The following is a 24,298-nucleotide window of genomic DNA, read 5'->3' as shown; positions in this document are numbered from 1 at the left end:
AGATTATTGCTTTAGGCAACAAGACAGGTAATCTCCTATGAAGAGTTTGAACCGGTATCGATCACCATATCCGGTGTAGGTACATCCCTACATAGGTAGATATAAGGCAACAGCGGCCCTGGATATGCACAAAGCAGGCAGCAACTCTTTAAAGACGGACTGACCGAGTTCCCTTGCATTGGCATCACTCTATATAGACCGCGAATAGCACCCCACGACAACACTATACTCATCATACTCTCATTCGAAAGCAGACCAAATATCGGAATATTCTTACCGGACAATTTCCACTCAATTTCCAACGCCCAACAGAATCATGTCCATCGCGAATCTGCCAGGGCTCGGCGTCGTTGATGCAGGACTGTCCAGTCTGCTGATGTTGGAAGACATCACCATACAGAGAAATCACAAAGACAAAGACGGCCGCATCGCTCTGACAGTAGCCGCTCAAAGAGGCGACAAGGAACTCGTGCAGCACATTCTCGAAACCAAAGCGAAGTTGATGGTCGAGGACGCCGGCCACATAGGCCAAATCATGGCGGAAAAGGTGTATCTCGGACTCTATAATCGCGTAGTGCCTGCGAAGGAGCCGGCTCGGTCTGCCGTCTTGGACTCGGTGGTTGGGGAGACGCCGCTGTCGTGCGCTCTTCGGCTTCGTCATGTTGAGGTGGCTCGGCTGCTGGTGGAGGGCCCCGAAGGTGTGAATCGGGCCCTGGCGAAGCGTATCAGACTGGAGCAGCTCCATTGGGCTGTGTATTATGGACAGCTGCCGATCATTGATCATCTGCTGCTAGAGGAAACTGATATCGAAGGCGTTAATGCAGATGGCATAACTCCGCTGGGTACAGCTGTCAGCAGGTGTCAAGCTGCCGTTGTGGATGTTTTACTGCGGAAATACAAAGCAAACGTCAATGCCAAGGAAGAGGACGGCACGACGCTTTTACATTATTTGTTTCTTCAGATGGAGCCCGAGACGAAGCAAAGCGGTGCGTGGAAAGGTGTCATGAAGCGGTTGATTGACGAAGGAGCTGACCTTGACGCTCGCACCGAACCTAATGGAGGCACAATATTGCATCACATCTCCTGGATCGATCGCATCGAAGAGGTACAGCTGTTGCTGGAGTACGGGGCGGACGTTAACGCCAGTGACAAAATGGGCCTGACGGCGCTGCATGTGGCTGCGAGCATGGGTCATGTGAAGATCGTGGAACTGCTTCTTCAACACGGTGCCAAATGCGAGGCTTCTGGCCCCTCGGATTACACGCCGTTGGATCTCTTATTAAAGCCTGACCCCATCCCTAGGTCGAAGAAGACCCCGATCTCCAATAGGGTGCGTGTCGTGAGACTGCTGCTGAACAGCAACCCCGGCCTACTCATGAAGAAAGATAAGTTTGGATTTACCAGTGTGGGAACGGCTATCCATCGGTCCGAGCTGGAATTATTGGAGGTGCTACTCGATTATTCAGGCAGTGATCCCGGGCAATCATCAGTCAATTTGTCTACCATGTGCTTTGCTGCGTTGCTTGGTACGGTAGATGTGATCGAGTTCTTAATAAAGAAGGGTGTATCTCTCCAAGGAGTGGATGAGCGCTACGGGCGTAATGCACTCTGTTGGGCTGTCAGCCGGGGCCGGAAGGCTCAATTCATGTCGCTCCTGCGGAGCCCTAGAATGGGATGGGATGACGTGGACAAGTTAGGGAGGAATGCGCTTTTCCTTGCTGCCGCCAACGGCGAGCACGACATGTTCGTGCAGCTCGCAGACCGTGACAGCGACGTTCACCGCCGGGATCGATTCGGCCTCACGCCCTTATTTGTCGCCGTTCAGCACGGCCATCTGAGTATTGTCCGGCAGATTGTGGAATCTCGTCCGCTGCTGTTGGAGCCTAAGGATTCCTTTGGTCGGAGTCTGTCGTGGTGGATGCGCGCAACTGGTAATACTTCCATGCAGAGTATTCTGACGGGAACCGGGATGCAGCTGCAGGATGATGAACAGACGGGCGACATCCTATCCTTTCTGGAAAAGACCTCTTCAATAGAATGCGACGTGTGCACTCTTTGCTTGTATCAGAAGGATCGAGGCGTCCAATGTGGTTCCGGAATCCGGAAGTATAGAATCTGCCACGTCTGCTGCGACTTCGGAGCCAGCGCTGCGGACTTTGCGGACCTTCTTGAGGGATAGTCCCTTTTCCTTTCTATTTTCCTTCTTCTTTTTTCGTTCTCTTTTTTCTTCGTCCTCTTATTTTGTCCCTGACACCCTGCATCTGAATGTTCTATGGATGGGGAGGAGAAAAGTGAAGCTTATCTACGCGGTCAATTTGACAATGACATCTGAAAGACATTCTTGGAGTTTTCGCTACCGGAAGGTTGACGTAGCCTTTCCACGAAATAGAACGAAAGTAAGAACCTACAGAATGGCCATTTTTCTTCTCGAATTTCAACCAGGACCGTCAATCTCAACTGTTAACGAGACAAGACCATCCTACTACTCAATCCCCCTACCTAGCACCACCTCAAACCCAAGAACTAGAAGAAAAACCAAATCGCATCCTCACATCCTAGCGAAAGAACTGCTGCAGCTTGTCCGTAATGCGATCCACACGCCCCTGGCGAGCCGCCTCTTGACGTCGTCGAGTCCGACTTTCAGGAGGCTCGCTGTTCAGCAGTGTCGCTGGCAAATTTGGTGGTCCGTCGGATCTGTGGCTGGGCTTTTCCCTCACGTCGGGGGTGTCTCCCCCCGCGGAGTCTCCGCCGTGGTCATTTGTGGAAGGGGCGATGCTTGTGCTGGGGTCTGGGGTCGACGCCATCGACATGAGCTGGGAGGGCGGTTAGGATGGGGTTCGGGGCAGATGGGGTAAGTAGCTTGCCATTGCAGCCATGGTAATTTGAGAGGTTTTTGAGATCCGTTCTTTTGGGAAAGACCGGTTCGTTGGGATGGACATGCACAAGGAGACACAAAGTATTCCCTTTTACAGATCAGGCGATATATGATGCTGAAATGTGTCTGCCTCGGAGAGGTCACAGGGCGAGGCGCAGCCAGTGCCCGTCCGACACGGGGTATATCGCACTTGCGTGTCTATAGCTGTCACCCCGGCAGTAAACAACGTTCTATCATCTGGGTTGGTCGGGTCACAGTGCCCCACTAGGGTTGGTTTCGCCTTCCACGAAGTCATGTCATGCAATGTATCCAACTGCAGGTGTTGGATGATTTGTACGTTACTTACAGAGGATGGCTCATAGTGGCACGTCTGCTACGTAAACACCCCAAGCAAGAACGTAATGAAAGCAAAACCATGGCGAACATTTTATATCCCTCTCCTACCTACCATATATATATCAAGAGAGACAACATGTCAACCTCCCATGATATCCTGACTCTTCTCACATCTTGCAACTATTCATTACCCTTTCTATATCTCAAAGAATCATCGGATTTATCAGGATTTGACCGTCTTATCAGGTGTTTCCCAAGATAGATGAGTGTCACTATCCTACACACCCCACTGATTCAAATGACACAGATCCCATCCCTTCCCCTTCGATGAGAAGGTCCAATATCACGATCGTCATGGTGGTCATCATCTATCTATCAGCTTTATAGTCTCATCGTGAACCTAGAGCAATTCGATACTCTCTCCGTACTCCACCGTCGCCTCACCAGCTGTAATGACGCCGTCTCCTTATCTAATGCCCTCTCCTCTCCCCCCCTCCACCTCGAGATTCATCTCCCTAGATACATCCCACCGCATGTCGCTCCAACAACCCCATCACCGGCCCAACCACCCACGCGGACGGTCAGCTGCGCTTGTGGCGTACGAGGTTGACAGCCGCCATGACGTCGTTCTCCTGGTGGCTTACACAATGACGGGGGGAAGTGTGCAGGTTGTCGAGCGGTGAAGATGTCGCCGCGGGTGGATTTGTAGGAGTTCTGTAGGGATGGATGAGATACGTTTACACGTGCAAAGAGTATGGAGCAATGGTTGACTGTATTAAGTGATGGAGAGTGGAGAATCTGGAGTGGAGATACCCCGCAGGATCTTGTTTTGATCTTATGGTTCATCCACCTTGTCTCAATGATCACTGCATGTCTATAACAGACAGCATCATGACAAAAGATGAATCAGCTGAATCATTTCTCTTGTTGAATCCTTACTCCACTCAATATCAATCTTTATATCGGTCTGTCTATACCATCCTCGGAGATGTTTATGACCTTCCTAAATGAGACAGCTCCCCCGGCAACCGTCTGACCTCCTTACTTCATCTTTCTTCCCTTCCCTTCTTCCCGGTCATCCCATCCTCTCTTCGACTTCATCTTTCTGCACCTTCCTTGGACTGACCCCCACATCACCAATCAGGTCTGCCCACCATGCGGGGTTTCCGCCAATGGTCTCATTCTCTTCCCGAATGGCGTTATCCTGCAGCCTCCGGTCATGATCTCGACGACCTCGAGCGGCGCCCGCTCGCCTCTCCCATCGCCCGTTCACCCTTTCTCACTGCCGACGGTATGATCTCGTCGATGCAAATAAAATCCCACTGACCCTCAAAGACGCGATGGACGCCCCTCAGAGCCCCAAGTCCGACCCGGAAGGGGCATCCGGGGGTATGACCCCCCCGGACGATGCCCCCGCGCAGTCTCCGTACGAGGCCCGTGCCGCGGTCCTCAACCGCGCCATCCAAGCCATCGGCATGGGTCGCTACCAGTGGCAGCTGTTCGCCGTCATCGGATTCGGCTGGGCCAGCGACAACCTCTGGCCTATCGTTACCTCCCTGATCCTCGTCCCCGTGTCCTACGAGTTTCCCGGCCCGGAGCCTGAGCTACTGACATTAGCCCAGAACATCGGACTGCTGATCGGAGCCCTGTTCTGGGGTTTCGGATGCGACATCTTCGGTCGCCGCTGGGCCTTCAACCTGACCATCGGCATCACGGGCCTGTTCGGCCTGATCGCCGCAGGGTCGCCGTCCTTCCGCGCCATCGCCACCTTCGCCGCCCTCTGGTCCGTCGGCGTCGGCGGGAACCTCCCCGTCGACTCGGCCATCTTTCTCGAATTTCTGCCTGGCTCACACCAATACCTTCTGACCGTGCTGTCCATCCACTGGGCCCTCGCCCAACTACTCGCCACCCTCGTCGCCTGGCCGCTCATCGGACGACGCACGTGCGCCTCCGTCGAGACGTGCACCCGCGCCGACAACATGGGCTGGCGGTACTTCCTGATCGCCATGGGCGGGCTAGCCGTCGTCATGTTCATCGCCCGCTTCCTCTTCTTCACCCTCTTCGAATCCCCCAAGTACCTCATGGGTCGCGGGCGCCACGCCCAAGCCGTCGCCGTCGTCCACGAAGTCGCCCGCCGCAACGGCCAGCCCTGCCATCTTACCCCCGACGCGCTTGACGTGCTCGCCGACGACCACCCAGACCGCCCAGCGCCGTGGTCGCAGCGACTAGGCCGACATCTCGAGCCGCTGGCGCTGCCGCATGTACGGGCGCTATTCCACGGTCGGCGACGAGCCCTCGCTACCACCCTCCTCATCGCCATCTGGGGCCTCATCGGGCTAGGCTACCCGCTGTACAACGCCTTCCTGCCCTTCCTGCAGCAAACGCGCGGCGTGCAGTTCGGCGACGGCTCCATCGACCAGACCTACCGCAACTCCCTGATAATCGCGGCGGTCGGCGTGCCAGGCAGTCTGCTGGGCGGGTACCTAGTGGAACAGCCACGGATGGGCCGACGGGGATCCCTAACAGCCGCAGTGCTAGCGACAGGGACGTTCCTACTCGCATCAACGACAGCGCGCACATCAGCCGCCCTACTGGGCTGGAACTGCGCGTTCAGCTTCGCGAGCAGTCTGATGTACGCCGTGCTGTACGCGTACACACCGGAGATCTTCGACACGCAGCACCGCGGGACGGGCAATGCACTGGTCAGCGCGGCGAATCGCGTTGGGGGGATCCTTGCGCCGATTATTGCGCTGGTGTCGGATATGCGGACCAGTGTGCCGGTGTGGGTGAGTGGGGGGTTGTTTTTGGCTGCTGGGGGGATGGTGATGTTGATTCCCTATGAGACGCGGGGGAAGATGGCTAATTAGTTTTTTGTGGCGGTATTACCGTTTTGTTCCTTTCCTTACTTTTGTCCTTGACGACATGGTTATTTTATTGTTATCAACTTTGTATTGTCTGGTCACCTTGCGGGAGTAGACACTGTAAATGACAGTTTGGAGTACCTTGCATGAATATGCTTGGACAGTGTCCTACAAGGATAACATATTAGACAGACTCATCCAATCATCAATCAACGCTGTTCTCATCCGTAGGGCTCTACTCTATAACCAGACTGATCCATCCCTGTAGGGTTTATATCATCCATTACACTATTACCGGATTGACCCTCCGACCCCTTACATACGTCCAGTAATGTCTAAGACATGCGTGAGTTGCTATGGTGTTGATATCGTATGTCGTATGTTTGACATTAACATGAGGCAGAGGTGTTGTAGGTAGGAGGTAGGAGGTAGGTGGTTGTAATTATGATCTAATATGGGGTTAATATGACTATCTACTATGGAGAGGTATAAATATTCTTCTTATCCCCCCCTTCTAACTCTTCTTTTCATCATCTTGCTAAGTACGTGGGATATATCTAAGGTAAAGAATTCATCTATAACACGGATCCATCTAAAGACAAGGAAGAAGAAAGAGACAAACAACAAAATGCATCTCTCAACTCTCACCATCGCTACTGCTCTCCTCTCCCTCGCCAGCGCCTTCAACAGCACTCATTCTCTGGATGCTCGCTCCAACTCTACCCAGCTTGATCACCGTCATGTTGCACGGGGGAATACTACTACTGCCAACATCAACACCCGCAGTATGAGAGCCCGCCGGAATGATTCTGTTCCTGTTGATGCTGTATGTCTATCTTTTCTATATATTTAGGTATACGTGTATAACTAACAGCAACCTAGGTAACGGTTTACATCCACACTCCGGACCATCCCACCCCTCAGCAACTATTCGTCCCGCCGACCATATGCGTGCAGCCTGCGCCTATGTATCCCTTCCCTTCCCCCCCTCTCCCCCTTGTAACTATGATCAAAACTAATGATAATGATGATAGGAAAATTCACGGCTTTGACCTCTCTCATGGATCGTGCTATCTATACTCGTACGTCCCCCTTTTTTACTCTATCAAGCTATGTCTTGTGGATACTGACGTAACTAAAGGCACCCACTGTGTTATGGACCGTCCGTGTTGGTCTCACCCGATGTGAAGCCCGTGTTGGATGGGGTGGAGGTGTTGGGGGTGAAATGTGCTTATTGATTCATCTTCCACCTTTCTCTCCATTGATTGGTTTTATTGTTCATTGTTTTATGATGAGGTAGATTGATCAATTTGATTCTGATTTGGATACAGATAAGGATGTTATCGATAAGTGATAAGGTTGATTAGATAGTGGATGACGTCATGACGTCACGGCATCATCGTGATGTCGTTTATACAACCTCAACTTATGTCTATATCATCTCTTTATTTCTCTTCTATTTCCCATCTTATTTCTACTTCTTACACTCATTCTATTCAATTAATTGTATATTTTATATCCTACCTGTTTCATACTCAACATGCCTGCCCATCACTCCCACGCCCCTCGTCTGCATCAGTATGTCTATATCATCCCAATATCATTCCACCCCCCAATCACCCACATATCTAACTGATGATCTAGTATCGGCCGGTGGATGCCCTCCACCAACGCCGCCCACCACGAATGGCTCGGCGGCGTCATCGACCACGTCGACAAGCGCAAAGCCCAACCCCTCCACCCCGCCCTCGAAGACTTCAAGAAGCTCATCGAATCCAACACCCGCGTCTTCCTCCTCATCTCCTCCATGTTCGAGGAACTCCCCCGCAACCGCACCTACTCCACCGATCCCACCGGCACCCCCCAGATCAGAGACTACCACCACCTCCTCCACGTCCTCAACTACCTCATCACCACCGCCCCCACCTGGTCCGACATGTCCCACCGCGTCGGACTCGTCGGCCTCCCCATCAACGCCGTCCTCGACTGGTCCATGGGCACCCCCTCCGGCTACGCCGCCTACCTCGACCCGGACATCAACGCCGCCCTCAAGAAGATCCTCGACGCATGGGGTGCCTTCCTTTCCTCCCCGGCCTCCGCAGAATGCATCAACCCCGGCGCCCACGGCTGGCTCGGCCCCACCGCCAAACCCGACCTCTGCGCCGTCGCCAACGAGCCCACCGCCTCCTCCCTCTCCTTCGAAGACCTCTACGTCTGCGACCCCTCCGCCCCGCACCACGGCTTCACCTCCTGGGACGACTTCTTCACCCGCCTCTACCGCCCCGGCGTCCGCCCCGTCGCCGACCCCCACAACGAAGCCGTCATCGCCAACGCCTGCGAATCCACCCCCTACAAGATCGCCCATCGTGTCAAGCCCCGCGACCGCTTCTGGATCAAATCCCAACCCTACTCGCTCCAGGACATGCTCGCCCACGACCCCCTAGCCCACACCCACTTCACCCACGCCACCGTCTACCAGGCCTTCCTCTCCGCCCTCAGCTACCACCGCTGGCACGCCCCCGTCTCCGGCACCATTCACAAGGCCTACACCGTCCCGGGAACATACTACGCGGAGCCTCTCTTCGAGGGCATCGCCGACCCGGAGTCGCAGGTCGCCCCCGCGGCGCACCGCATCGACCTCGCAGGCCAGGTCACCGCCCAAGAGTACAACAGCGCCACCGCCACCCGCGCCATCATCTTCATCGACTCGCATAACCCGGCCATCGGGATGGTGGGGTTCATCGCCGTCGGGATGTGCGAGGTCTCGACGTGTGATGTTACGGTGCGCGCGGGCCAGGAGGTGCGCAAGGGGGACGAGCTCGGCATGTTTCATTTTGGAGGTAGTACCCATTGCTTGGTGTTTCGGGAGGGCATCAAGCTTGAGGGGTTGCCTGTGCCGGGCGAGGTTACGCATAATGTGCCTGTTAAGAGTAAGTTGGGGACTGTTAATGGGTGATGTCTTTTGACTTTTTTGATCTGTGTGTTGTAATTGGTGGACTTGGTGTAGATTGTTTTAGGATTGATATTTGATTGTATGGTTGTCATTATTGATGTATAAGGGAAGTGTATCATATGATAGTACATATGGGTGTACATTTTATATTGCTCAATATTAATATGCCCAGGTTTCATACGGCAGATTTATAATGTAGACAGCATCATGAGCTGTGACGTCTATAGAGGATAAATAGAACAATGGATTGCTGGATATCAAACTCTACGACTCCCAATTAATGCTTTTGGTTGAGTGGTCGAGATAAGAAATGCTGACTGAATGAATATACTTCTACTGAGCTTGATTCAAACAACACCACCATAGATCCATCGAGTATACCAGTGCATTTATTTATCACTAACATTCCCAGACCACGCATTGATCGTTGTATAACTTATATCCCAAGAATATCCTATGTACAATCCATCTCATTCTCAGACGCAGATGCATCAGTGTATTCGGATTCACTCTTATACTCACCCAACTCAACCTCATCTGAATCAGAATTACCCGATTCAGATTTGTTGTCTGGATCAATTTCATCCATGCTGACTCGTTCAAAACGCAACCGTTGTATCGCATCACGCGGAACAGAGCCCGTCTCCTCCTCGTCCTCATCCCAATTCTCCTCCTTCGGCCGCTTCCACCCCCGCTCCCCTTCATCCTGCCGCACTGCCAGCCGCTTTGTCACCTCGTTCGCATCGTGCAGACTCACGAGCTTGCGCTTCCCCGGGTTCCGCGCTGCCCGCGCCTGACACATGTCGTACGTGATCTGTCGTTCGCTGCGGCGCTCGGGGTCGCTCTCGTCCAGGTGAGTGCTCGTTGTGCCGCGCTGCGAGAATTCCGTCCACGGCTCGTTCGCCGTCACTTCTCCTGTCCATCGCTGCTTGGCGACTTCCAGCGGCGTCATCCCGTTGGCGTCTTCGCGGTGGATCAGGTCTGGCCGGAAGTCGAGTATCAGCCCCAAGGTCTGGCGCAGTTGTAGCTTCGCCGCGTGGTGCACCGGCGTGTTGCCCGTGCCGTCCATGAGCTCGAGCTGCCTTTGTTGCCCCGTCGACTGCGACAGCTCCAGCATCTTCCGAAACACGGCCACCTTGCCTCTGGGTTCCCCGTAACTGTCGTCGCTGTACGGGTCCGACCAACGGGTAAACGAGTAAGATGTGTGCATCCACCGGGCGAGAGGCGTCAGGGAACCAGGCGCATCTTTCGATCTCTCTGTCAGCAAGGACGGAATCAGCCTGCGGTCCAGGAGTCCCAGCAGTTCGTCCATGTGCCGCGGCCCGTTGCGCTCTCGCCCGTCAAAGTCGCACAGAAGTAGGTGGAGTAGGTTGTTTCCGGTGGCGCCTCGCACCGTCTGGTCTGCTCCGGCCTGGACTAGCATCTCAGCCGCTTTTACCCGCGACAAGGCGAATGCTACGCTCAGCGGCGTGTAGCCCTGGCAGCATCTCGTCTCCAGACACCCTGGCATTTCTCTTAGTAGGTATTTGATCAGCTGCCGTGACTCCTCGGTCGGTTCGCTGCCAATCGCACAGTGTAGAACGAGATGTTCTGCCTTCGTTAGCTAACGTAAGAGGAACGGGATACCGAGAAACCTACTGCCCGCGTTCAGCCACCCCATCAGAGGACGCTCAATGCCTTTCTCCGACTGCGCCAACAAGCCAATCCGTTTGTCGTCCGTGTGTCTCTGCATGAAGTCAAGATAGTAACGGGCCGGCGCCGTGCCGAGGTACCACTCTGTGCTCTTCAGGTTCCCTTTCCACGCCGCGGTCAACAGCGGGGAGACCCCCATATCCGTGTTCTTCTCCTGGCCTTCGCGACCCGCCCAATCCGCTCGCTTCCTCCCGCGGACCGAGAGTCCTTCGTAATACTTGGACTTCTCTTTGATTCGGATCCCCGCTTGGTGGACCAAGGCGTCAATCGGAAGTTGCGCCCCCGTCCGCTTGATCAGCTCCTCAAGACATGCGAGTCGGCCTTTCTGGATCGCGAGGTCCACGAGTGATTCCGGTACGCTGAAGAAAGTGGCCTCGTTGTTTGGGCCACGGCGTTGAGCCTCTTCAGCCAGTTCCAGCAGGAAGACGAGCAGTTCCACATCGTCCTTCTCAACGGCATACTCAAATACATTCTCGTATCCGCGCCCGGTCGAGTATCTCAACTCGTCGACGGTTTGACCTCTCGCAGCGACATCCGAATGCTCCTCGGTAAACAGAAATCCATAGAATTGATGGTACATCATCGAGATAGCGGTCTTGTCGCACTCGATCTGTGTAACCGCCTCGCCGATCTCCTCGACGGTGAATTGGTCATCTACCACCTCACTGTATATCTCAAGGTCGTCGTTGATCCGGTATCGCACATTTGTCTCTTCTTCCTTTCGCGGGTTGTATTGGATCTGGCCGATTTCGAGCATGACCCGGGCTAGTGCGCGATGTCCTCGTACGATGGCAATGGTAAATGGCGTCATATCCATATAGTATTCGTCGCCTGAAATCAGAAGAGGGTCTTTCTTGCCACCTTCTCCCCATTTTGCCAGAGTAAGCTTTTTGACCGTATTCAGGTCACCCCGCCACGCCGCCTCGAATCTTTGACGGGTTAGTAGCCTGTCGTAAAAACGGTTGGAACACACATTGTGAACTTACAACTCGAAGTATCCGCGTACCTCCTCCTTATCCATGTTTGACCATCCGTACCTGGATTGGCTGTGTTTCCCCTCGAAGCGAAAGTTTGCCTGGAAGGGCTTTTGAGGGGATTTCTTTTTGGTCTTTTTCGAACGGCGCGTTTCGTAAACCGTTTTGGTATTAGGAAAGAGCTCAAGAAAGGTCTTGGCTCCTCTGTCCAGCAACGCGGTCTCGAGCTTTTCGTACAACTCGAGTTTCTTTTTGTAAATGGTACGTTGTCTCTCGGCGTTCTCCCCGTTAGCCGCTTGCACCGTCGCTTTACACTCTCGGAGCGCTTTATCGTATTTCAATCGCGCATCTTTAAGTTTGTGTGCTGCATGCCATCTCTTGTAGGAGCCCATTGGAAAGCCCTCTAAACAAACCTCGTCGGATGGCAGCGGACGAGGGAGTTTGCAGTTTACTTCCCTGGCTACACGGGAGCGGATCTCCTGGATCTGTTCTCGCACGGCTTCCAAAAGAGTCCGGGGTTTATGGAGATCATTCTCGTGGATGGTCTTCTTGGATTGATACCTGGTTTCATGGCCTTCTTTGGTCAGCGTATTCGGGTCGCAGCCTCTTGTCACCATCTCTAAGGCCAGCCTGGGTAGGTCTTTCAAAACGGCAAGAACGATAGGTTGAGAGCATTCGCAGGCGAAGATTTTCTCGGGCTCCCTCATTTCCACCTTGTTCACGATATATTGGGCTCCTTTGACGAAGTCGACTGAGAGGGCGGCGCCATTTTCGAGCGTCCTGATCGCGACATCGGTATTTCGGGCACTGATGGCTACCATCAACGGTGTAAACGCGGTGACGTTCCCCCATCTGCGGCCGGTACAGGAAACATAGTTGATGGCTTTGAGGGTGGCAGACGGGCTGAGCCGTGTGAAGACATCCAACAGTTCCGCATGCTTAGAAGCAGCGACATAATGTACAGGGGTCCTGTGTCCAAGGTCCGCTTGGGTTGGCGTCGCTCCCAATTGCAGCAGCCTCTCCACCATTGGCCTTGCTTTTTCCGATGGCAGAGCTAGGGCCAGCACTAGAGACAAGATGGCCCCTCGTGGCCTGGTCCCGTAGTAACCATGCTCGAGCAATTTTATGGGCAGCAAGACGTCAGCGCCAAAAGAACTGACCAGCTCCTTGACCACGTCCACATGCCCGTTTACAATGGCCAGGTGGAGTGGCGAGGCATTGGTATCCCAGGCGAGCGCATTTACATCATAGATGTCGGGGCCGTCCTGGTCATCGCTCTCAGAAACGTCCATTTCACCGTCCTCGTTCACCTTCACGAAGGATCCACTAGTGTTCGATTCATTGTCGCTGGTATCGACCATGTCGTCTTCGGGCCCGGCTTGCTCGGGATCGGCCGGACCGGATTCATCCTGACCGGTCTCGTCATGTTCCTGTTTGACTTCTTGAATCTGTCCTGGGCAATCTTTCTCTGCGGCGGCTTCATTTTCTTTGCTCTTTGTCATGAGGATGCGGACAATTTCGAGACTACCTCGCTCGGCGGCTAGATGTAATGCGGTGCGTCCGTCTACAAGGCGCGGTGTGATCCGCGCCCCGTGATCGACCAAGGTTTGCACGATGGCAGGAGTGGATGTCAAGCTGGCCAGATGCAAAGGCATGCGGCCGGTATAATCGCGGGTATCGGGGTCGGCACCCTCCTGGGTTAGCCATCCCTTCACCCCCTCAAGATCGAGGTTCACGATCGCATGGCAGAGACTCTCCGTGCTGCCAACGTAGGCCATTTCTGTCGCGGTCAGTCATCATCACACAGACAAAGAGAGGCACGCCCCTACCTGTCCAATCGATATCGGTGATTGGGTTAAAGCTTCCAATCTCCTGGCGGCCCGGATTGTCCTTGATGAAGGAGACATCACCGGAGATATATGTTTTCCCTTCTTGTTCGGCCACTTCCTTTTCTTCATCCGTCACCGGAACAGGGCAGGTACCACAGCAGTCATGAACGATGTTCTCGGCATCCCCGAAGAATACAGGATGCCGGTGGAGGTTGACATCCCGGTTTTTCTTTACATTCCACTCGCTGTTGAGAAGCAGGTCCTTCTGGAACAACAGTCGCTCGACCTTGGCCGCATTGAATTTCGGGCCGTATGGGATGGTCTTGACGGTTAGGATTCGGCTCAGGTTTAGGGGGCGAAAGACTTACAAAGGTGTTATAATTCGACACTTCATCCCCGTCCGCCCAGTCGGCAACCTCATCCTCGAAGTTATCCTTAATGTTGCCCCCTACGGTGTCATGTTGGTACCGAGATTCCTTTGCAGGACGGCCTCTCTCCTTCCGTCTCTGGTCGAGATATGAATCACGATCGGACGAACTCGGCAGGTGCTCCATGATCAGGAGACGGGCAAGACCGAGGGTCCGTGAAAAGCTTCGCTCGAAAATTGTCTGTGGCTATTAGATCGTGGGTGGGATGGCATTTAACAAAAGACTCACCGGGTCGACGCGTGACCGCTCGAGACCTGACCAGAAGATCTCGAAACCACGGCGGGAGTATTTCGAAAGACGATTCTCATAAGATGGCGACCGCCGCGTCAGATCAATATTATTGATCTGGGTGATATAAGACGCGAGGGCCCGCGGAGCGAGATAGACCTGCTTGCCATCAAACGCGACACAGGAGCAGTCCACATCGAATCCCGTTAAGATCTCAGAGACTGATTTGTAAATGCGCAGAACGATTTGGACGTGACGAGTGGGATACTGCGACACAATCGTAATGGCGTTCTTGGTGCGGACCGAGGTGGTTTCGTAGATGATAGCATCCTTGATCTTCGTTTCGATCTGCTTGATCTTGTCGATAGCCTGCTCCTCCGTCAACCCATAGAGAAACAGGTCAACATCCGACGCTGGAGTAAACTTCTCGTGATAGTATTCCCGCAGTGACCGCTTTGATCCGCGGTACTTCTCGGGAACAGGCAACAACGAGGTCACCACGGCACTCCCCGCAACCACGACGTTACTCCAGTCCATCTCACTCAAGGCGCCCTCGGAGAAAATGCTGAGATTGTGCCGGAATTCCTCCAGTTGGGGGACCACTGCGGGCGAGCCGTGAGGCTTGCGCTGATCCTCCTTCAGGGGAATCATGTACTTGTCCCGAGTCTCCTGGGTCTCCGCCGATGGGTTGCGTGCTCGAATACGAACATCGGTCGAGCCATCAGGACCATAAAGAGGGACCACATTCAAATCATTGGTCTGCAGGATGGGGTTCGATGGCTCCTGAGCAAAGAGCTTTCGGATCTCGGCCTCATATTCATTGAACGGCTGGACTAACTCGGAGATTGAAGTATCCGGATGGGCCTGAATCCACGATGGAAGATGAGAATGGCTTGTGGGGAGTTTGGGGAGACTGTCTGCCATGATGATACTGCCTTTATGGAGCTGATTGTAGTATGACTCTGCCAGTAGTCGTTGATTGGCAGTTGCATCAAAGCCCGAGAGGTTTCACAGGGGGAAAACGGAAGCAGAAAACAGACAACGATCTAATGAATCAAAGGCACCTCAATGGAGTGAAATAAAGAGATAAAGAGATTCCGAGGCTTGGGATAGTTACAAAAACAGAATTCTCTCCGTCGCTTTTAAATCCTGGGGCAGCATTCAGGCTCCTGCGCAGCCTTGTATCGGAGTTTCCTAATCAGGTTTAGCGGCAGGCGACAGGCCAGGCAGCTCCAGGCAGCTCCAGGCAGCTCCAGGCAGCCTCAGGCCAATCGTTGCCTATCGTGGAAATCAACTTCTTTCATCTTCCTCTTCTTCTCCACTTCCGATCGCCACGTCGATTCGCGTGCTTGTATATACGCACGATGGTTGTATTATGATATGGTGAGAGTCAGGGATTCTACGCTAGTTCTCGTCGCGAGTCAGTGCATTTCCTGCCCAGTATTGAGCGGCTAAAAGGTGAAATCACCATAGATGTGGTTTTTATTGGGTTCATGATCACAGAACTCACATCGCAGGCAGTCTTTGCTTCGGATAATGCCGTTCAGGGATAAAGTCATTTCACTATCTCGTGGTTGCACTGGCCCTGTTGTGATGAGCTGTATAATATTACCACCTCATAGGCGGAATATATATATCTTGTTCCGGCATTCCCCCGATGGGTTATACAAATACTCTCCGAACTGGTGTCATCCCCACATATAAAGTTCATGGAATCTTCAAAGAGGCACTATGGAACGTTCTTGTGGGACCATGACAGTATGGCAGGCCTGCGCCCTCGATCACAACCCCACATTATGTCACACTTGTCAACAGGCTATAATCTGACAGTCGATTCAACACCAATCAATCCCCAGCGCAGAAAAACTGCTGCAGGGCCCAGTACCGTTTGAAATTCCCGTGCTGCCGTCGTCTGACTGACGTCGAAGAATATCGGCCATGCAGTGCCACCCCGATTTTGGCTGGCAACGGCATCCCGTCTAGACAATCTCGGCCATGTTTCACAAGCCACCGAACAGGCTTGCGCGATATTGCCTCAATGGTATGGGCAGTGACTAAGAGCCATTGCCAGCCGACTCGATTATACGCCAATGTGGCGCGTTGTTGCTCTCATGACAGTGACGACCCATGCGCGCCACGCGTGGTGTCAGAACGAGATTCAGTGCGACAGGAACCAATCGCTCCGCGTCACTTTCTATCCCAATGACCCTAGAGCTAGCAATCTGAAGGGTTGCAATGAGTTGATATAGTTACATCAGCCGAGCGTCTCTTCTAGGCTGGGGGACGGTCAGCACCGGGAGGTCTACTACTTAAACACCCCTTTGTTCATTGGAAGGAGCGGGTGGGAGTTCCTCGTCAAGATCGTTCCACTAACGGCACAATCCATCATGAAGACTGTCAATCTCTTTGCGACTATCTTGTCGACCTTGGGTCTGCTGGCCCAGGCTCTTCCCAGCTCCGATGCCACGCTGGACACCATGGCCGCTTCAAATCGTTTGGTCTTTGCGCATTTCATGGTACGTCCCTTCGTGGCTCTGACTGTACGCATACCAATCAATTCAGATCGGCATCGTCAGCAACCGCAACAAAGCCTCGGATTACGATTCTGACATGCAGCGCGCCAAATCCCTGGGCATCGATGCCTTTGCCTTGAATATCGGCGTCGATCCCTACACCGACCAGCAGCTGGGGCTAGCGTACGAATCGGCGGCCAACAACGGCATGAAGGTGTTTATATCCTTCGACTTCAATTGGTATCACACAGGGCAAGGTACCCAAGTCGGACAAAAGATCGCGCAGTATGCAAGCAAGCCAGCGCAACTCATGGTCGACGACAAGGTGTTTGTGTCCAGCTTTGCGGGCGACGGTCTGGATGTCGCAGCGATGCGTTCTGCGGCCGGCCGGCCAGTATTCTTCGCGCCCAATTTCCATCCATCGTATGGGACGAACATGGATCAAGTAGATGGGTTGCTAAACTGGATGGCCTGGCCAAACGATGGCAACAACAAAGCACCCAGGCCGGGTGCGAATGTCAGCGTGCAGGCAGGGGATCAGGAGTATATCAAGGCGCTGAATGGAAAGGCATATATTGCGCGTACGCTTCCTGCATTTTTTTACTTCTTTTTTTTCCACGCTGATCAAGCCCAGCTGCCTCTCCCTGGTTCTTCACGCATTTCGGCCCTGAGGTTTCGTACAGCAAAAACTGGGTCTTCCCGGGAGATCTCCTCTGGTATGAGCGCTGGAACGACCTCCTGGCCATGGGACCTCGTTTTATCGAGATTGTGACGTGGAACGACTACGGTGAATCGCATTACATCGGACCGCTGAGCTCGCCGCACACAGACGATGGATGCTCCAAATGGGTCAACGATATGTATGTAGTAGATGTGATATTTATGCGATTGCAGAGCCCATGCTAATGCGAAAAAGGCCCCACGACGGCTGGCTGGACATCTCCAAGCCCTACATCGCTGCCTACAAGGCGGGGGATACCTCCGTCGACGGTTACATCAAAGACGAGGAACTGGTATACTGGTATCGACCAGCGCCTCGTGAGGTTAATTGCGATGCCACCGACACGTGCATGGTAGGAGCCAACAACAGCAGCGGGAATTACTTCATGGGACGACCTAACGGCTGGGAAAGCATGGCAGACGCCGTTTTCGTCGTGGCCATGCTCAAATCGCCGGCAACCGTGACAGTCAACTCCGGGGGCAAGGTTCAGACGTTTGAAGCACCTGCCGGTGCTAGCGCTTTCCAGGCACCCATGGGCGTGGGATCGCAGTGGTTCGCCCTCAGCCGCGGTGAACAAACGGTATTGTCCGGGACGAGTCTGCTGCCAATCATCGATGGATGTGTCTGTGGGCTGTATAACTTCAACCCCTACGGTATGTACTCCAGTCCTAATAGAAAGCAGTATCCCGCTAACGCATCTCCACAGTCGGCACTCTGCCAGCCCAGCCTCTCGACGTCTTGCAGCCTGACGGTCTCGCGGCTTTCACCTCAGGTCTCAAGGTCAGCACCTGCCAGGCGACACCTTCCCTAGGAAAGTCCACACCGACACCGCCACCATCAGCAAGCACCACCTCCGGCGGGACCGCACCACCAACGACGACCTCGAAGTCTTCCACCACCACAGGCAAACCGCCAACTACCACCTCTCAGCCTACAACCACCACCAAATCTACCACCACCACATCCTCCCGAACCACTACGACAACCACTGGAGGCACACCCCCCGGAACCGCCTGTATCGGAGGAACCGGGCCGGGCAACTACCTCGGTCTGTGCGACTTCTGCTGCCACTACGGCTACTGTCCCCCGGGGCCGTGTACATGCACGAAATACGGAGCGCCGGTTCCCACGCCGCCGACGACGGGTGCAAACGGGGTGCCGCTGGCCGGGTTGGATGATAGTTATCTGGGACTGTGTAGTTTTGCGTGCAATCATGGGTATTGTCCGCCGACGGCTTGTACTACCCGGTCTTAGGTAATACGAACCAGAGAAGCATAAGGGTCGGGAGATTAGGGAGATTTGTTTCTGGTTCTTTGCTTGGGTGATTTACCTTGGACAACGTTGCCAGGGATGTGGCAGTTGTTAAGGCTTTGTACGTCGGTAGCGAATATCACATTGCCGTCTACCAATGGATCTCTTTCTTTTAAAAAAGCAGTGGGGAGTACGAAGATGACAACCAAAGTATAGAACAGAAGGAAAGACAGTCAATAAACAAAGTGGGCCCTATCTGTCGACATATAGAGACTAATGATAGAGTGTTTATGTGAGTCAAGTATTGTAATGCCTTAGGCATCAATACACGGTACATACACAAATTCCTGGCATCCAGGTCATGTGGACAGGGGCTATACACTGTAAATCCGGCGATAAACTCCATTACCCCGCAGAATAACATACCCTGATACTGACTCGTACAATACACCCCATATCCAATTCTATAGAGAGTATGAAACCCTCGAAACTCGGCAGTTTCATCCGCCCCGAGTGGATCCGACCCATGATGATATCATTCCCATCTCCTCTTCCGGAAATCCTTCTTTGCCCGCATGGTTCACTCGGATGTCTTATTCTGGACTATTCCGTACCTCGGTTGATGTCTCTCTTTAAACATGAAACCCATCTCACCTCATCCTCCATACTCTAACCACCCCTACCACCCTTATACACAGCCACCCACCCATCACAGGATTACTGAAGAATGAGCCCCTCTTATCGCCAGGCGATCCCCGTCTCTGTTGTCGTCGCACGCCACTCGATAACCTCCCCTTGCCACCCGCGATGAAGCTTCCTTCCGCCGTCAGACTTGTGGAGGTCAGTCCCCGCGACGGCCTCCAGAACATCAACCACCATATCCCGACCGCGACGAAGACCGAGCTTATCCGCAGACTGCATGCCGCGGGGCTGAGGACGATCGAGGTCACTTCTGTTGTCTCACCACGCGCGATACCACAACTTGCGGACTGTAGGGCCGTCTTGAGTGATGCCTTTGTTCAGTCTTTGTTGAATCGGGATGATGCCGATGAAGAGCGGCGGGGGACACTGCGTTTACCGGTGCTCGTCCCGAATAGGAAGGGTTTTGAGGTCGCTGTGGAGCAGGGGGTGCGCGAGGTCGCTGTCTTCGTCAGTGCCAGCGAGGGATTCAGCCGTGCGAACGTCAACTGCGGCATGGAGGAGGCGCTGAAGAGAGCTCGGGATGTTGTTGGGAGGGCTTCTGCGAAGGGTGTGGCGGTTAGAGGGTGAGTTACTACCCCCCCACCCCTACGATTGTACTACATCTACTGTGGTTCTATAATTTCTATTGGGCTCGCAAACTAACAGGGGCGTCAATAGATACGTATCATGCATCTTCGCAGACCCCTTTGACGGCCCTACGCCACTTACATCCGTGCTACACTGCGTCCGCGAGTTGTTAACGATGGGCTGCTACGAAGTGAGCCTAGGCGATACCCTCGGCGTCGGCACCCCAGAGCAAGTCCGTTCGCTCATCACATACCTCGTTGAACACGACATCCCCACCTCGCGGTTGGCGGGCCACTTCCACGATACCTACCACACTGGCGCGATGAACGTCTGGGAGGCGTACCGTTGCGGGCTGCGCGTGTTCGATAGCAGCGTTGCCGGGCTGGGTGGATGTCCGTATGCGCCTGGGTCGAAGGGAAATGTCGCGACGGAGACGCTGGTGGATATGTTTCATGCTGCGGGGGTGGAGACTGGTGTCGATGTGGCTCGACTGCGCGAGACGGGGAAGTGGATTGCGGCGCGCGTTTCTGCGTCTGCGTCTGCGTCTGAAGCGTCGATGGGGATGTCCCGTGTGCAGTCGAGAAAGGATAGAGAGGATAGTAATGTGCGATCTGAGGGGATTTTGCAGTTCGATGGCGAGGGAGGCTTGTCTATGGCGGCTCATATGGGGCGGGAGGTCGATTGGATGTGTGTTCTTAAGACGATGCTTGGACGGTAGATATACATAGAGTTAAGAGTCACATTTGCATAGCGTTGAATTATTAATTGGATGGTACTCTGCCATGACACCTTTAAACTACCCAGGACACTCCCAGATAGAGGTTCAAATTCTTTTTGGTAACATTGAAAAGAAGACTCCACAACTGCCTGTAGCTGGTCATCGAAGGCGATTCTCTAGACTATCTTAATTAGGTAACTTGCCATGGTTAACTTCCCAATAAGCCAAGCGAAGAAAAAGAGGGCAAAAAGAAATGATGGAACAATCTCTAATGTCTATTGCTCAAACACACCCTTATTTCCCATTGGAAGCCTTTGATCATGTGTACTCCCGATACCCTGGCAACCCTAGCCAGCCAGGTAATATGGGAGGGGGGGGTAGACTTGTTGGCGCCTTCATGCGCTCTCCTCAAGGATTCCAAGCACCCATGAATGAACCTGTGATTCCTTGAATGGTCTGATCTATCCCAAGACCTCTATTATTTATAGACTTGCGAGTCTCGCTCCTAGAGATTTAACACATATATGTGTGTATCTTGTTTACCACCTCAGGTCAACGTGCATTGATCTCGGCCCGAGTTGGTAATCCCCGAATTGATTCTTAGTGTCCGCCTATAATTAATCTAGATATATGAATTCGAAGACGTCTCAGCCTCGCATTACTCTCAAAAGGGATTAGCTACTATGACAAGGCTCCGGTTAAACACCGTTCCAAGAGCAGCAAGGCTGATTTGACTGTTATTATTTGCACTGATGCCCCCTATATCAATCACCTGTCACTTCAAATTCTTCCACACCCTACGAACATGCATGTCCTATCTTTGCCATGGCCTGCCACTCAAAGCACAATACCAGTCTATCACAAATCCCCCTAATCGACTTACCTACCTCCGAAACGGAAGAGATTAACGGGGAGAGTGATCACCAGCACAGTCATAAGTCTCGACAATGGTTCAACCTCTCAACACTCCGCCGTTTTGTATTTCAAGTTCGATATTCACGCCTCCGTGACTACACCTTCAAAGGAACAAACATCCTCCACAAGGCTAAGTCACTGGTGAATCTCAATCGAATCCCCCTGCCTCTGCTTGGTAAGGACACAGATCCTGGACAAGAATGGATCAAGGGCGTCCTGCTCTGTGCCTGGGGATCCAGTGCGATCCTGGCCCTCAACGTGATATTGGCCGTCATTGCGATCGCCCTCGCTTACACGCGGCCCTCAGGTAGCGACACACGTTTCGAATATGCGGAGCTCTATCGCGGTAGCTGCCGCATCACAAACGGCTGGACGACTGGGATGCATCTTGTGATCAACGTCCTTAGCACGGCTCTCCTTGCCGCGAGCAATTATTCGATGCAGTGTCTCAGCGCGCCGTCCAGAGCAGATGTTGATCGGGCTCACTCAAAACGGACCTGGCTCGACATTGGGGTGTTTAGTGCTAGGAACCTGTGGGCCATGGATGTCAAGCGAAAGATTCTCTGGATCATCCTGTTCATAAGCTCAGTGCCAGTCCATATGATGTTGGTCTGCCTTTCTATGGGCATTGTCATTGCTGCGATAAACTAACATCATGACCCAGGTACAATTCAGCCATCTTCCCATCCTTAACTACAAGAAAGCATGGGCTTGTTGTCATCTCAGACGGTCCTGGGATGAGCGAGCTCCTCACCAGAAACAAGGATGAAACCCATTCCTTTATGCAAAAAATCGGTTATAGTCCGGAGGACGTCCATGCTGAATACCTGAATGGAACATTAACGCCACATGAAGACGCGTCCGAGTGTCTAAAACCATACGACATCGATTTCAACACCAAAAGAAGCACACTGTTGCTCGAGGTGCCCGCAGACCACATCAATGGATCCTCTATCGTTGGAAATTTTGATAGGAAGATGGACTTCCCATTCAAACTTGGAGACAACAGCTATGGAGGTAACTTGAATAATCTGACATACCCGGGCTGGTCTTTTCGCGCCCCAGGGAACAATACGTGGCTGCACCTTGGGGACTTCTTCGCTGATCACTGGACTGACATTTACCGTGGCTTCTGGCCTGATATCGCCGCCGACCTTGAGATACTTTACTCTAATATTATCCGCACCAACCCTGGAGAAGACCAACTGCGTGATATCCTGGAGAATTCCGTGACCACATGGGCCAAACAGGTTGATTTCCAATCCAATGGCCCTGGAAAACGTAACACACTAGGGCGCGGAATGTACGTGAATGGTGAGTACCTGCAGCCAGACCAGTTGACTATCTCCAAGTGTTTCAGCAAGGAGCTCGAAGAACAGTGCCAATTCTATTTCAGTCTGCCGATATCGCTTACCGTTATTGGCTGCAACATTGCAAAAGTGATTTGCATGTACTTGACGGCACGATGCCATCGCAAGTCTATTCTTTTGACTCTGGGTGACGGGCTCGCTTCCTTCCTCAACAAGCCTGACGCAACGACCAAGGGTCGCTGCTTCATGTCCAAGTCGGATATGACGACAGGGCAGCGCCCGTGGTGTCGGGGTTCCTCCATTCCTGATACCCTAGATACTACTACGCCTGTGGGCGAAATGGGGAACCCCCAACTTCGTCAACTGAGGAGACATCCCCAACATCTTCCTCGGAGAAGCAGGTGGCTTCGATCACCTGGGTGGAAGCCCTGGACCTTGACGTTGATTTTGTGGGTAACAGCGCGACAGATACGGAACTGTTAACTAACAAGCCATTTTAGCTTCTTTATTTGTCTGGGGGCGAGTATCTTCCTTTTTGTCTATGGACTGAAGGGGGGTGTCCAAGCGTTGGCTCGGGAGATGGGCAGACCGACTGGTGACACGATCATCTACAACGGAGAGAACGTGATTTTGTTGATCCTGCTGGCCAATTCCCCGCAGCTCGTATACTCCATCTTATACATTCTCTGCAACGGCCTGCTCACGAACATGCGCCTCGCAGTGGAATTCAACGAGTTCGCCACCAACCGCAAGCCCCTCCGCGTATCCTGGCCCAAAGGCCAACAGCGGTCGGCATACTACATCAGCCTCCCGTATCGTTACGGGTTCCCACTGATCGCCGTATCAATCATCATGCACTGGCTTTTATCGCAGAGTCTCTTCGTGGTCAAGATCCGCGCCCAAGACGTCCATGGGGATGAAATAAAAGCAGAATCCACAACTGCCTGTAGCTGGTCATCGAGGGCGATTCTCTTGGCGATTTTGACTGGGTCACTTGCCATGGCGGTGCTCATTGGGCTGGGATTTCGGCGTCTTCCCTCTGATATGCCGCTGGCATCATCGTGTAGCGCTGCGATCAGCGCCTGTTGTCATCCTCCACCGAAGGATACAGGAGCCTCACTGAAGCCGGTCAAATGGGGAGAAGTCATAGACCGCCCACGGATATCAAGCAGGATTGAAGAGAGTTCTGAACACACATCAGAAGATGATCATGTAGAGGGCACACAGGTCGGATATGCTCACTGCAGTTTCACATCGGACCAAGTGATGAGGGCGAGTCCTGATGTTTTATACTGTTGACCTTTGTTGATTGAGTACATTGAGGGTTACGCAGTCATATACCAGTAGTAATCATAACTTATTTGGTAAGTTGCTGGTATTACGAATACAGTTGTTTTGCCAGACGGCCAACCGGGCCATCCGCCG

The 24,298-nt window shown here is 53.2% G+C and overlaps 8 protein-coding genes across 8 annotated transcripts; 7 read left to right on the top strand and 1 right to left on the bottom strand.

Annotated features, from left to right (window-relative positions):
* Window positions 1-316: 316 nt before the first annotated feature.
* BDW47DRAFT_126077 (ankyrin repeat-containing domain protein) lies at window positions 317-2,179 on the top strand (the record flags this gene model as incomplete). Its single annotated transcript, XM_024816487.1, has 1 exon — window positions 317-2,179. One exon carries the CDS (start codon window positions 317-319, stop codon window positions 2,177-2,179), a length of 1,863 nt encoding a protein of 620 aa, XP_024671620.1.
* Window positions 2,180-4,304: 2,125 nt separating this feature from the next.
* On the top strand, window positions 4,305-6,078 carry BDW47DRAFT_131869 (putative sugar transporter; the record flags this gene model as incomplete). The annotated part of the gene is made up of 1 exon (XM_024817412.1): window positions 4,305-6,078. The coding sequence occupies exon 1, from the start codon at window positions 4,552-4,554 to the stop codon at window positions 6,076-6,078; it is 1,527 nt and encodes a 508-aa protein (XP_024671619.1). The 5' UTR covers window positions 4,305-4,551.
* A 575-nt stretch (window positions 6,079-6,653) lies between these two features.
* On the top strand, window positions 6,654-7,321 carry BDW47DRAFT_106493 (uncharacterized protein). Its single transcript, XM_024812784.1, has 4 exons — window positions 6,654-6,898; window positions 6,955-7,040; window positions 7,107-7,154; window positions 7,214-7,321. The coding sequence occupies exons 1-4, from the start codon at window positions 6,701-6,703 to the stop codon at window positions 7,308-7,310; spliced, it is 429 nt and encodes a 142-aa protein (XP_024671618.1). The 5' UTR covers window positions 6,654-6,700; the 3' UTR covers window positions 7,311-7,321.
* Window positions 7,322-7,552: 231 nt separating this feature from the next.
* Window positions 7,553-9,180, top strand: BDW47DRAFT_106492 (phosphatidylserine decarboxylase family protein). The gene is made up of 2 exons (XM_024812783.1): window positions 7,553-7,650; window positions 7,717-9,180. The coding sequence occupies exons 1-2, from the start codon at window positions 7,613-7,615 to the stop codon at window positions 9,026-9,028; spliced, it is 1,350 nt and encodes a 449-aa protein (XP_024671617.1). The 5' UTR covers window positions 7,553-7,612; the 3' UTR covers window positions 9,029-9,180.
* A 252-nt stretch (window positions 9,181-9,432) lies between these two features.
* BDW47DRAFT_106490 (ankyrin repeat protein) lies at window positions 9,433-15,268 on the bottom strand. Its single transcript, XM_024812782.1, has 6 exons — window positions 14,177-15,268; window positions 13,889-14,128; window positions 13,521-13,842; window positions 11,704-13,471; window positions 10,664-11,646; window positions 9,433-10,615 (listed from the first exon to the last, which is right to left on the bottom strand). Exons 1-6 carry the CDS (start codon window positions 15,098-15,100, stop codon window positions 9,480-9,482), a joined length of 5,373 nt encoding a protein of 1,790 aa, XP_024671616.1. The 5' UTR covers window positions 15,101-15,268; the 3' UTR covers window positions 9,433-9,479.
* Window positions 15,269-16,316: 1,048 nt separating this feature from the next.
* On the top strand, window positions 16,317-18,786 carry BDW47DRAFT_131867 (glycoside hydrolase family 71 protein). Its single transcript, XM_024817411.1, has 5 exons — window positions 16,317-16,692; window positions 16,739-17,270; window positions 17,324-17,549; window positions 17,606-18,063; window positions 18,117-18,786. Exons 1-5 carry the CDS (start codon window positions 16,564-16,566, stop codon window positions 18,662-18,664), a joined length of 1,893 nt encoding a protein of 630 aa, XP_024671615.1. The 5' UTR covers window positions 16,317-16,563; the 3' UTR covers window positions 18,665-18,786.
* A 474-nt stretch (window positions 18,787-19,260) lies between these two features.
* On the top strand, window positions 19,261-20,702 carry BDW47DRAFT_106483 (hydroxymethylglutaryl-CoA lyase). The gene is made up of 2 exons (XM_024812781.1): window positions 19,261-19,926; window positions 20,021-20,702. Exons 1-2 carry the CDS (start codon window positions 19,469-19,471, stop codon window positions 20,646-20,648), a joined length of 1,086 nt encoding a protein of 361 aa, XP_024671614.1. The 5' UTR covers window positions 19,261-19,468; the 3' UTR covers window positions 20,649-20,702.
* Window positions 20,703-21,473: 771 nt separating this feature from the next.
* Window positions 21,474-24,172, top strand: BDW47DRAFT_117812 (uncharacterized protein; the record flags this gene model as incomplete). Its single annotated transcript, XM_024815126.1, has 5 exons — window positions 21,474-21,579; window positions 21,637-22,168; window positions 22,228-22,688; window positions 22,938-23,322; window positions 23,374-24,172. The coding sequence occupies 5 exons, from the start codon at window positions 21,474-21,476 to the stop codon at window positions 24,170-24,172; spliced, it is 2,283 nt and encodes a 760-aa protein (XP_024671613.1).
* Window positions 24,173-24,298: the final 126 nt, after the last annotated feature.

This window comes from Aspergillus candidus (assembly GCF_002847045.1).
Source record: "Aspergillus candidus strain CBS 102.13 unplaced genomic scaffold BDW47scaffold_25, whole genome shotgun sequence".
In the NCBI taxonomy this organism is placed as follows: Eukaryota; Fungi; Ascomycota; class Eurotiomycetes; order Eurotiales; family Aspergillaceae; genus Aspergillus; species Aspergillus candidus.
Note: the sequence above shows the minus strand (reverse complement) of the source record. Positions and strands in the feature narration are given on the sequence as shown.

Coding starts and splice junctions, on each gene's coding strand:
- BDW47DRAFT_131867 (XM_024817411.1), top strand. CDS start 16,564: ATGAAGACTGTCAATCTCTTTGCGACTATCTTGTCGACCTTGGGTCTG. Junction 17,271..17,323: donor TGGAAAGGCATATATTGCGC/GTACGCTTCCTG, acceptor GATCAAGCCCAG/CTGCCTCTCCCTGGTTCTTC. Junction 17,550..17,605: donor TCCAAATGGGTCAACGATAT/GTATGTAGTAGA, acceptor AATGCGAAAAAG/GCCCCACGACGGCTGGCTGG.
- BDW47DRAFT_106493 (XM_024812784.1), top strand. CDS start 6,701: ATGCATCTCTCAACTCTCACCATCGCTACTGCTCTCCTCTCCCTCGCC. Junction 6,899..6,954: donor ATTCTGTTCCTGTTGATGCT/GTATGTCTATCT, acceptor ACAGCAACCTAG/GTAACGGTTTACATCCACAC. Junction 7,041..7,106: donor TGCGTGCAGCCTGCGCCTAT/GTATCCCTTCCC, acceptor TAATGATGATAG/GAAAATTCACGGCTTTGACC.
- BDW47DRAFT_106490 (XM_024812782.1), bottom strand. CDS start 15,100: ATGGCAGACAGTCTCCCCAAACTCCCCACAAGCCATTCTCATCTTCCA. Junction 13,843..13,888: donor TGTCGAATTATAACACCTTT/GTAAGTCTTTCG, acceptor CTAACCGTCAAG/ACCATCCCATACGGCCCGAA. Junction 10,616..10,663: donor GGGGTGGCTGAACGCGGGCA/GTAGGTTTCTCG, acceptor TAACGAAGGCAG/AACATCTCGTTCTACACTGT.
- BDW47DRAFT_106483 (XM_024812781.1), top strand. CDS start 19,469: ATGAAGCTTCCTTCCGCCGTCAGACTTGTGGAGGTCAGTCCCCGCGAC. Junction 19,927..20,020: donor AAGGGTGTGGCGGTTAGAGG/GTGAGTTACTAC, acceptor GGGCGTCAATAG/ATACGTATCATGCATCTTCG.
- BDW47DRAFT_106492 (XM_024812783.1), top strand. CDS start 7,613: ATGCCTGCCCATCACTCCCACGCCCCTCGTCTGCATCA. Junction 7,651..7,716: donor CACGCCCCTCGTCTGCATCA/GTATGTCTATAT, acceptor CTGATGATCTAG/TATCGGCCGGTGGATGCCCT.